General features: G+C 38.2%; 1 protein-coding gene across 1 annotated transcript; it reads right to left on the bottom strand.

Moving 5' to 3' along the window:
- Positions 1-2,538: 2,538 nt before the first annotated feature.
- Positions 2,539-12,102, bottom strand: LOC119698550 (nephrocan-like). The gene is made up of 3 exons (XM_038130528.1): positions 11,917-12,102; positions 6,114-7,015; positions 2,539-2,986 (listed from the first exon to the last, which is right to left on the bottom strand). Exons 1-3 carry the CDS (start codon positions 12,100-12,102, stop codon positions 2,539-2,541), a joined length of 1,536 nt encoding a protein of 511 aa, XP_037986456.1.

Below are 12,102 nucleotides of genomic sequence, written 5' to 3'. Positions count from 1 at the left end.
CTCCGCAAAAGCCGCGGCTCCCAGGATTCCGCTGCCTTGGCTTGTGAGGGCCCACGGGTCCGGAGCTGGAAACATCGCTGCAGGTGAAAGATGAAGTGAGAGCTAGAGCCAGCCCGATGCTGTCAGACAGATCGGTGGGCAGAGACGGCATGGAGATATTTAAAGCACTCTGTTAAAAGAATCTCCCAATATAAAACTGAATGAAGAATTTTGTATCGCAAAAGTTTTTGTCTTACTTAGAAAATAACAACTTTTCTGGCCTCTAATACAGACCAGCATTAGCCAGCAAAAATAACAGTCGAACTGCAGGGAAGGCTTGTGATGTGTCATAAATATCTAAATCTTTAGGTACCAAAAATTTAGGTGACTGACCATAGAACCATAGAATCATTAAGGCTGGAAAAGATCTGTGAGATCAACTCCCACTGTTAACCCAGTGCTGCCAAGTCCTCTGTTTAACCATGTTCTTAAGTGCCACATCCACATCTTTTGAACACATCCAGGGTGATCATTCCACCACTTCCCTGGGAAGTCTTTGCCAATGCTTGACAAGGCTTTCCATGAAAAAATGTATTATAATAACCAATTTAAACGTCCCTGGTGCAGCTTGAGGCCATCTCCTCTGGTCCTTTCACTTGTTTCCTGAGACTGACCCCACTCTTGCTCCTTACTCCTTTCAGGGAGTTGTGAGAGTGATCAGGTCCGCCTGGAGCCTCCTCCAGGCTAAAGAACCGCAGCTGTTCCTCACAGGACTCAGCCTCTAGGCCCTTCACCAGCTCCATTTCCCTTCTCTGGACAGGCACTAGCGCCTCAATGTCTTTCTTGTAGTGAGGGGCCCAAAAGTGAGCGCCGCCTCACCAGTGCCGAGTACAGAGGGACACTCACTGCCCTGGTCCTGCTGGCCACACTATTGCTCACACAGCCCAGATGCCATCAGCATTCTTGGCCGCTGGGCACACACTGGCTCCTACCCAGCCAGTTGGTAACCAGCAACCCCAGGTCCTTTTCTGCGGGACAACTTTCCAGCCCTTCTGCTCCAGCCTGTGGTGCTGCAGGGGGTTGTTGTCACCCAAGGACAGGACATGCCACTTGGCCTTGTTCAATCTCACACGGTTGGCCTTAGCCCATTGATCCAACCTGTGCAGATCTCTCTGCAGAGTCTGATGATAAGGGAATGTAAAGAAAAATGAGCTCCGGTCTCTCTATTCCAATTTCATAGCTTACTGTGTTGGGGGCCCTAAGAAATGCACGTGTCCATCACATTTGCATAGGAGACATAACCAAATAGCTGCACTCTGACACCTGACAAATCAGCCTCCTTGAAGATGAGTGATTACTCAGTTACTGAATGCCAATGGGAGATTAAAAATAATAGAAATGGTTTGCTTTGGAAAGTAATTTGCTGATGTAACTACTCATTAGTTATCACCTGAGATCATGAGCTAACAAGTGATTGTAAGTCATTGGTTTTAGTGGTCTCACTAATCCAGTTTTGTTTAGTTTTCAAGCACTTTGGGAGCTGCTTGATAAAATTTTTACATATATCAGAGTTAATGCATTAATTATATAGCATTTAGTTATTCTTTGTGTGTATGTGCATAAAAGTCTGGAAAGTTCTGGCTAGTGAAGGGGGACACTTGCAGTGCGTACTTGCAGGTTAAGTTTACCTGACCTAAAAGTATACACATGGTATCTTGAGCTATATTGTAACAAATTAACTATTCTGACACCAAAATAAACTCTTACAAAAGCTTCACCTCATTTCATCTTATCCTAATATTTGCCAGGACCTATTTCCTGAGAACCTCCTTTCTTTTGTTTATGACAACAGAATCAGGTCAACTTGACCCCAGTGTTTTCATTCCTCACTATTAACTTCAGAACTACTATTAAATCTCATTAATAGGACACTGATCCTTCTGTTTATTTCACTTGGTGTGATGAAGATAAGCCTTCTGTGTTTTGCCTGCAGCTCAGCTAACATCATTTAGTCTAACGTCGTTTAAAATAGTCTAAAATAAACAAAAAAGGGAAATATTTCAGGAAAACTGAAATCAGTTTCTCAAAAGCAAGAACTTCTGAACAATCTCAAAAAATTGCTCACATCAGTGTAACTCTTCATGTCGACCTGCAGACCTGTGAGTTTAAATGTATTGAATGCCAGACTCCTCGTAATAGTGTCTTGTGGTATTGCAGAATTTTATTTGTGGGGGTTTTATGCAACTATAAGAAATGTTCTACTATAAAAAGGTTCATACAGAGTTACAGACTGCTTTTCTAAGAGATAGTAATTGTATTCTTGCTTCCCTCAAACTACATAGGACTAACGGTATAGAAAAACAATTTATTTTTTTTTACAATATTTAGTTCACAATGACAGCCTTACTGCAGCCCTTCTGTCACTGGCTATTATTTCTTGCAGAACAAATAGAGCAGGAAAAGCTAATGACAGATGAGAAGACTGCTTGTCAGTAGAGACACTGGTGGCAGTGGGCAGCTCTAGACAACTTTCAGGTTCACTAAAGATAAACTGTCACATTAATCTAATTCATAATCATAGTAATCATCATCTGTGTTCACTCCAACGCTGGAGGCCTCATTGGGTTTCATTTTCTTTCTGTCCTCTTTGCCTCTTTCCGTGGAAGACAGATTGTCTTCGCACTGCTGCAGAATCTTTTTGGAAGACATCCAGCTTTCTCCTCGGCTTTGTGCTGGCGCTGCACACTGCCCTCCCCGCACATCCGTCCCTTTGGCCACCAGTGCTCTTCTGGTTCTGAGAAGGTCACAGGTGCAGTTCCAAGGGTTCCCATCTAAATACAGATGACGAAGGCGAGGTAAATACTCCAAGACTTTGCGATCCAAGAGAGATATCTTGTTATTCCGTAAATTTAAAACCTGAAGCTGTTTCAAGTCCTTCAGCTCTTGTTCTCCAACATCCTCTATGTCGTTTCCTTTTAGATCCAATCTAGCAAGGGTGTCTGGAAGTCTGAGCAAAAATAAAACAATAGAAAGGTATTATGTTCATGATACTGTTTCTGGTAAGTGGTATTTGGTGGTGGGTATTTGTCCAGGCATATCTGATGTACTAAAATAAAGTATCACTAAAAAAAAGCAATCTTCTGCAAAAACAGATGTTCATATTGGGTTTGGGTTTGTTTGTTTGTTCTTTATTTTTACGTTATAGGTGTACTGTGTGTACACCGTTGAAATGTTTTTCCAAATTACTGCAGTTCTGACCTGTACTGACTGTTCATGCAGCTGAACTGAACAGCAGTCTTGTGCTGTATTATGAAGAAAATCAGCTGTTTAATTTAAATTGTCAAGTTTAAAAATGCTTTTTGTACTCTTCAATGCCAATAACCAATCTATAGCACCATGAAAGATCAAAAGTTTAGATAATTGTGGCAGCACTGCTCCTTCAACTACTTTTATATATGACTTGTTTAAAAACATTTTAGTTCATAAATAATCATATTTTTTCCAGTTGTTCTCCTGCTCCCATAAGACTCAAACATTAATCATCATAGCAGTAATCCATCTGATCATAAGCTGTTAAGAAATCAGCAACAGGGAAAACATAAATGCTTTTAAAATAGTACTTTCAAGAATTAGAACTGGTTACATTTAGAAGAAGAGAAAAAGCTGATAATCTCTGGACATGATACTGGACCGGTCAGTATAATTCTTATTTTCATATACATTACAAATGTATATGAAAATACCTTAATTTCAAAAGTCTTTCTCATTTATGATCTTTTCCCTCTGATATAGTTAGTGACAAATGCTTAACAGAAAAGCATAGGCATGGAATATCTTTCATAAAATTAATTTGAAAGTAACTTAAAAATCACCTTACTATGGTAGTATGCAAGGTGATGAAATTAGGAGTCAAGGTTACAGATTTTAAGGAAACTTGACTGAACCTCCCAGGGAAATGTTAATGATATTACCAAGATCTATTTAGACTAAACCAGCAGTATACTACAACTGGTAAACTTATGGGTGACCCTCACTCACTGTTTTTTGTGAAGCTGAGTTTGAACCTCATAAGCTGAAAGATGGTTTCCAGATTTGTGAAAACACGACAAGTTCAATGTTACTATTTCAAGAGTAGGGCAGTTCTGTATTGTGCTGTTTTTCCTGGGGAGACGAGAACTTCACATATTGATATGGTGATTCACTTCACAAAATCTGACCTTACCAAATGCTTGTGACTGCAGTAAATCAGTGTTGAAACTTAACTGCAGACAATTTGCCATATGACACTGTAATGTCAGAAGGGTACTCTGGGGTAAAACCCTAGTGCCACTGATGTCAAATCAGTGGGAAATCACCCAAGTGGTTTATCCAGACTGATTACAGTCCAAAGCCTGACCAGCAAGTCCTTAAACCTGTGAAGAGTCTTACTGTACTAATGTTAGACTTAAACTTTATGGCTATATGGTTTGACTTCAGGCTGTGTTGATGTAGAGAAAATAATGCCACTGAGCACATGATTGAGTGCCCTGCAGCTGGAAGAGGAGCCGTGCTCACTTGGGAGCTGACCATGGCAGCCACATTGTGCTACTGCCACTCTAAGGAATATCATCAGATTCTTCCTTGCATTTTCACCACACCCTGGAGGATCTTATGAAGTACAGGTCTTCTCTAAAAGTCTTGAAAATACTTGGACTTGTGGATTATATTCTTTTCAGAAAAGAAGGGAAAGGAGCTTTCCTTCATCTCATTTCTGCCAGAAACCTGCTAAGACCTATTCACTTTAGCACATCAGTTATATCTTTTAACCTTTTACACCTGACAAAGTTCTCAGATAGAAGTCAAAAGTAATAATTTATTTTTCTGAATATCCATGAGCACCTGGTCATCACCAAACAATTAAATTAAGTACATAAGTTTTATTTCTTGACATTTTTTTCACCTCTTCTATGTTTACAGCCCTCCCTGGAAATCTGTATTTACTGTTGAAATGAAAGGTCCCCAATATCTCCTTACAAGTCATACTGTTTAAAGGCTAGTAGAGAACTCCTTCCCGTTAATTCTCTTGACTACGAAGGTTGTAAAATAAGATGGATTAGACAATAGTAAAGTAACTACAAAGCATTAAACATTCCTGTCGAGCTAGACTGAAATCAAATATTTATACACCACTAAATCAGTTTCTGATTATAAAGCTGTTGCCAAATAGATTCAAATGCTAAAGGACCTGATACTAAATTAATTGAAATTTTACTGCATTATTTATTTAGGCTAGTTAAACCTGTCTACAAGCCATAAAATAAAGTTTAACAGTCCAGTTTTGTTAAAGAAGTTGATGTTAATGGAATTACTTCACTATTTTTATGCCATCTTCTTGCATAGCCTTTTGTAATAATAAAATTGCTACTTTATATGAGAACAGCCTCCATTTGGCTTAATATGCCATCGCTGTTAATGGCCGGTTCCAACACTCAGATGAATGTAAGAGATCCTCTAAGCGGAGCATTAATGAACACAGTGTGCCCAAGGGATGTTTCTTCTCTGCTCTGTTGACTGGAATTTTTCTTATAGCCTGAAGCTGGAGACTTTATATGCATTCCAAATACCTTGTAATGTGTGAATTTAATGAAGCTGGGAGTGCCAATATCACTGAAAAAGCGCATTCTTTTTGATCAGATTCAGCTCCCAAAATCTTAATATTTTAATAATAATAAACTTGGTGTGGCTTGGCAGAAACATCAGCTTTAAAACTGCTATCTATCCTTTATATCAAATGCTCAATTATTTTTCTTTTGTCGGGGAAGGTAAATCTAAGTAGCAGTATAACCTTGGTAGTAAGTCTGTTGCATTCTCCTAGCAGGTCCCTCTTACTGGTGTGCTAATTAAATAAAGTGGTCTCACTGGAAGGGAGAGACGCAAAATTAGTAGATTCATTGGGGGCCACAGATGTAATGAAAACAACTCTACTCTGAGACTGCTAACAGGAGTGCTAATTAGTCCTAGCTACGGCAATAGGTTTATAGTATGGACAGACTTCTATCGTGACTGGGTCTGAATACCAATTTTTGGCTCTCATTCTCATAATGCAAGGAAGGAGAGATGACACCTTGGAACCAGCTGTCCTGAGATTCACTTGCCTCAATGGAATAGAACTGAGGAGATTCTGTTCCAGCGCCAGATTGGAAAGCTGTGCACACTGCTGGAGAGCTCCTGCCTCGAACGTGCTGACAGCGTTGTTGTCGAGAAACAAGTGCTTCAGGTCTTGGAGTCCTTGAAAGTCCTGTGCTGTCACCCTTTGAATCAAGTTATTGCTGCAGTCGAGTTTCTGCAGCCTGCCGGGCAGCCTGAGGGGCACAGTGTGGAGCTGGTTCTTAGAGAGCTCCAGTGTTGTTAAGTTAGGAAGAAGCTGGGCACCATCTATTGATGTCAGCTGATTTTCTGACAGAAGGAACTCAGACAGATTTTCTAGGTGCTTCACATCTCTAAGTCTCACCATTTTAAGTTGGTTTCTCTCTAATTTTAGTGACAGCAGGGATTTAGGTAGGTCAAGAGGCACTTTTGTCAGAAAGTTACCACTTAGGCTGAGAAAATGTAGACTTTGGAAAGATGCAAAGAAGTTGGTTGGAAACGAATTCAGTTTATTATCAGCCATGCCCAGATACTTCAGCCTCGGAAGCCTAAGTGGTGCAGACACAGATTCCATGTTGTTGCCATCCAGGATCAGACTCTGTAAATTGTAAAGGGAAGAAAATGCACTTGGAGGCAGAGTTGCAATCAAGTTGTTCCGAAGATCGAGCACCCTTAGTTTCATCAAACCTGCAAAATCAGATGCATGCAGAGCATTGATGGAGTTATCAGCGAGTCTTAAAATTTCAAGGCCAGATGGGAGAAAAGTGGGTATTTGCTTTAGCTGATTTTTGCAGAGTTCCAGGGACTTCAAGGTGCTCAGAGCTTTGAAAGTGTTGTTTTCTATTGATTGTGTGCCACTGCATGATAGGACCAGCTCTTCAAGGACTGACATTCTCCTGAAGTCAGTAAACTTAAAGAGAAAAAAAAATTAATATGATAGCACATTTATAGATATTCTCACAGGTTACTCCTTCTGGACGCTTGGACAATTGCTAGTATATGCTGAAAAGCAATATATTTAGAATGTGAAACTAAAATAAGTGGTAACAGTAGAGGTATTACTATAGGTACCTGTGGTTTGCCAGTATTTATTTACATTTCCAGAATTTTGTGGTTTAAGTCTATGCTGTGTCAGGTTTTGAGCAAACACATACATTTGAAGAAGGAATATTCCTTTTATTTCCTCTTGATGGATAGCCTATATAAAATAGAAAGCTAACATCACCAGTGGCAGAAATCTTTGCAGAGAGTGGATGGTTGTTAATGTTCATTGTGCTCAATGGTACTTGCTACAGCACTTTTGAGTTCATGATATAGTCATTTCCATATATCAACAGTACTCTCACTGCAGCATGTATTCCCCAGAGGGAGTACCCACGAATATCTTTACCTCTTGCTACTCTTTTGGAGGAAGACTAAAATTCAACACCTTTCTCTCCCTCACTACCTTCTTCTTTTAAAATAAAAACCTCATATATTAATAGGATCAAACCGAAAGTGTCAGATCAGCCCGGCCTGAAAAAATCACCTCTGTGGAACAGAGTGTTTTCACAGAAACTTAATTTTTATTAGTTGGTAATAAACAGATATTTTCCAGTGGTAAATGGTATTTAGATGTTGACCATAACTATAATATTGAGAGGCACACAATTGTTTCATTTTTTTTCTGCTCTGTTGGAAGGTGGTTGTTTACAAAGCTTGCCATCTTGTGTCTCAAGCTAGGCAGCAAATCTGAGTGAATATGGCAGCGCTCTCTAAGCTGAGATAGGAGAAGTATGCAATGAGGGTGAGCCAGGGACTTCCCCAAGCACACCAGTTGCTAAAACATTGATTTTCTGAAATTACCAAATACGCTTCCCGTTGGCCTCAGTGATTAGTCTTAAAAAATCATTTATATGGGAATCCCCCCCAAAAAGGAACATGAGCAGGTGTTCTGCATAGGGGTGGTGGGAAGGAGTGTCCTCATCTGTTTTCCCTTCCCATGTCCGAAGATCTCACTAGAGGTCTCAGGCATACCACACCAGTTAGAGAGGCTAAAATAACAGAGGGTTCTTCTTGCTATTTCCCCCAGGGCTTGGTAGCTCACAGCATGTTTTACTCTCGGGGGGGAAGCTATACAGCCTGTTCTACAGCACAACCCCTCATCCCAGTCAGGAATCTCCATGGAGGGCAGTACAAGTCCTTTTGCAGTACAGGTGCTGGGTAGTCATTTTATTCTATAGTCCTGGTTGGATACATTTGACTATCATACTTGTGTAAGGGAAATCAGCTCATAAAGGTGACTGCTAAAAGATGTCTTACAGCTTCATTTGTCCAACTCTTGCATATTTTTGGGCTGTATCTTTTTATCTCAGCTACAAACTCTGCATTTTAACTTCTGTTAAAATTAAAGCCTGCACAGCTGTGAAGGACAAGTCAGATTTCATTTTCCTGTGGTATCCTTAGTTTATCTTTCAAATTAACTTTATTCTGTCTTGCAAAACAATTTCTGAATTGCAAATTTTGATGCAATTACTGAGAAAATATAAATGTGGAACCTCTATTGAAGCAGGTTTCTCCATCAATTATATTTAAATTCAATTAGGGAATGTACTTCCATTAAAAACCTTATATTTTCAACAGTAAACAACAAAGTTTTCCAAATTATATAATTTTATTTTTCTATAATGCAGTGTTTTGTGTATTTATAGGTATATAGCAATATCAGAACTGCTGATGTCCAATTTTGGTCATGATTAGGAAGGTGATCTTGTATATAGGAAAGAGCTGCATTTGTCAAGAGCACAAAAACATGATCACATGTAATTATAAAACCATCTTCTGTAAATTGAAACAATTATGAACCTTCCCAATTCAACTCATTTTCTCACAGAAAATACAAAAGCAATGTTTTCTGCTTTTCCTCAGTTGATTTCTGTATGTCTCTGAAAGGCTTAATTTTCATCTTATTAAGTGACAGAGAGCTACGTGAAGGTCAGTGTTCAGTCATTTGCTCTGTAATAATGTTAGGCTTCTTAATGTGTATTATTATAATTTCTATTTTCCACCTATTTGGTATGCATTGCTAAGCTTTGTGACCATGCTGTTTTGAGACTTAAATATTTATCCATGCTTTTATAAACCACCCAGTCTTTCTAATACAAATCAAAACATATTTGAAAGCCCACCAGATCTTTTTTTTGCTAGGAAGCAGTGTTTTATTCTCTAACTGGATTGTCTGTAAAATGGTATTATTATGGCTTTATATTTAAAAAAATTGATCCCCTGAAAGTGGATCTAATATGCTGTTATTTAATACAAACATTTTAAGGAATTTCATGTTTTAATTACTGGGGTTGTTTTTGCTTTTCGAGTTGCCGTGAGCTATGTTATAAGCAATTTTTTTAAAACAGTTCCATGTGATGGAGGCAAGGTAGATGATTTTCTTTTAGCAGATAAAACCCCACTTAGTAATATAGTTAGATATAAACTCAATTTCAAATTAAGAGTAGAAAGTTTATAGCTGATCTTCAAGTCAAGGAGGAAGCAGAAAATATTGAAAAAAAGATGCTAAAATTAATCTAGTTTTGTTATTATGAAGCCTTTTTATAATGAACCCCAGGTTGAAAAATTATCAAAAGCAAAAGTGCCAGCCACTGTTTTAATGCTGATCAGCCCTGTCAGAATAAATACAAAATTGACCAGGGTAAATAAAAAGATTTACTATTTTTCTTGTTTGTTTTTTTAACATGCTAGATTTAGCATATAAACATAGATTCTTTTTTAAAATATTATTTCTTCTCAATTTTAATAATAATCAATTCAAATTAAGGTGCAGAAGTAATTGAAACAATATTTTTTTAAATTCTTCTGAGGCACCTAATTGTCAAACTATAATATTTGTGAATGCTTACATATAAAAGTCTCTTGGAGGTCAGCTGTGGGAACTCTGGGCTTCCATTCAACTTCTTTAGGAAAGTATGTTATTTTCTTGTGAGTAGGTAAATAAAGGAATTTTAAAAACCAGGCAAATAAAAACGCCCAAATCAAACCAGCCAAATGAACAAAAATCCTACACCAAAACCCTAAAATCCTATAGAGTTTTTTCAGTGCTTGCAGACATGTGCTTTACAAGCAGAAATGTTTCCCTAAGCACTATAATATGTGCCAGGGGAATTGCTCGGCTGTGTAAAATTAAGTGTAGGTATTTATGATGTCAAGACCTCAGAAGTATAATTTGTTGCATGGTGGAAAAAAAGAAAAAATATATCCAAAGACCCAGTATAATCTCAAGGAAACAGCCTACATTACTACAAGGATGTAGTGTGAAAGGACTTGTTTCCTTTCAGTGCAAAGTCAGTAGTAGCAGTAAGGCAGACTCATAGCCAGTGGAGTTAATTTATAAAGTGAAAAACTCTATTCTTAGATGGTTTCACACACCATTTGTTTTGATTGGTCATAAAACATTTATCCTGCCACTTCATTCACTTATATCCAACATTTAAATGCTTTATGACACCTGTCTTTTGCTCTAGTCAGAACCTAAGACTTGTAACTGAGGACTTGCTGATAGGTATGGACAACTAGCCTAAGAAACAGAAAATGGCTCATCTTACTTATCTTGGAAAGAAAATAATCGAGGGGAGGAGGGAAGGGTTTGCACAGAAAATGTATTTCCTAATACAGAATTCATTTGACAAACCTTTTGTTTACCCCAAGTATAGCTAAATCACACTAATGTTTGACTCTGGTGGGTGTGTGAGATAAAACAAGAACACCAGAGATATTAGTAGCAGGTAAAAGAGTAAACTTTCTTAGAGGAAAACTGTACAATCACTATTTCTCAATGGGTAACAGGCATTCTAGAGGCTGCTCTAAGCTGCTTTCCAGCCTATTTCATTTAGTCCTGAGAGCGAAATCAAAGATGCATTTCAGAGCAGTTAAATTCTTTGTAAGAGAAAATGTATCTCATTTGAATTGCACATTTCTTATTATTTGGGGTAAATTGATGCACAGCAAACGTGTAATACAGATGGTTATATTTCCCTTGTGTCTATCTATACAAGGTAAATTTAATAAATAAAGATATTTATTCCAGGGTAGGAAACAAAGAAGCACCATTCCAGAATGCAGTGCAAGATGAGCAAAAGCCAATGCCTTTTAGAAAGCGAACCAGTGGTGCCTCAAGAAACCCAGAATAAACTTTTTCAATAGCACAAATAGCTGGCAGCTTTGGTTAGAAGCTGCTCTCATTTATGTGGGTTATTAGATAAGCCTGGCCTTGCTTTTAGAAACATCTCATGCTGTGCCTTAGACTCACTTAATTCCTCTGCCATTTCTAATAGTAGTTGTACCTGACACTTGCAGCTCAAGAGGGGGAAAAGAGCTTAAATTTCATTCATTAGGGAAATTATTCTAATGACATAAACACTTTCATTTTACTGTGAAAAAGTATTATATTATACCAAAAATAGAAAAAGCTTTTCACAGGTTAAAAAATTACTCTGAAAGTCAATGGTTGTTTGACCATATATAAAATAAGTCAACCTTTGGCTGCTAGTTGTTAAATACTTTTTTTTTTTGAGTTTCATGCAAAATATAATTTTGACAGTGTGAACTAGTGCTTGGAGACTGCAGGAACATGAAAACACTACAGGAATATATTTACATATTCTTAAAGAGTAAGTAAAAATAAAACTAGATCTGGCAGCACTTCATCAGTTTTTAGAACATGGAATAAGATTCTCTCCTCACTAGATGCCACCACCATCTGGGAAGTCCAACTTTCAGTTACAGTGCACTACAGTAAGTACTTTTTCTGGGTTTTCTTACCTGGAGTTGCTTAATTTTGCTGTGGCTGATGTAGAGTCTCCTGGTGGTAAAAGGAATTTCTCTGGGGATCTCTGTAGCCCTGTAGCATTGCACTGACTGGGCAGGGTCACAGCTGCATCTTCTCGGGCAAGTGGTACATAGAGCACTCTGAAAAGACAAGGCAACTAAAAGGAAAGACAAATACAT

This window comes from Motacilla alba, chromosome 3, assembly GCF_015832195.1.
Source record: "Motacilla alba alba isolate MOTALB_02 chromosome 3, Motacilla_alba_V1.0_pri, whole genome shotgun sequence".
Lineage (NCBI taxonomy): Eukaryota > Metazoa > Chordata > Aves > Passeriformes > Motacillidae > Motacilla > Motacilla alba.
Note: the sequence above shows the minus strand (reverse complement) of the source record. Positions and strands in the feature narration are given on the sequence as shown.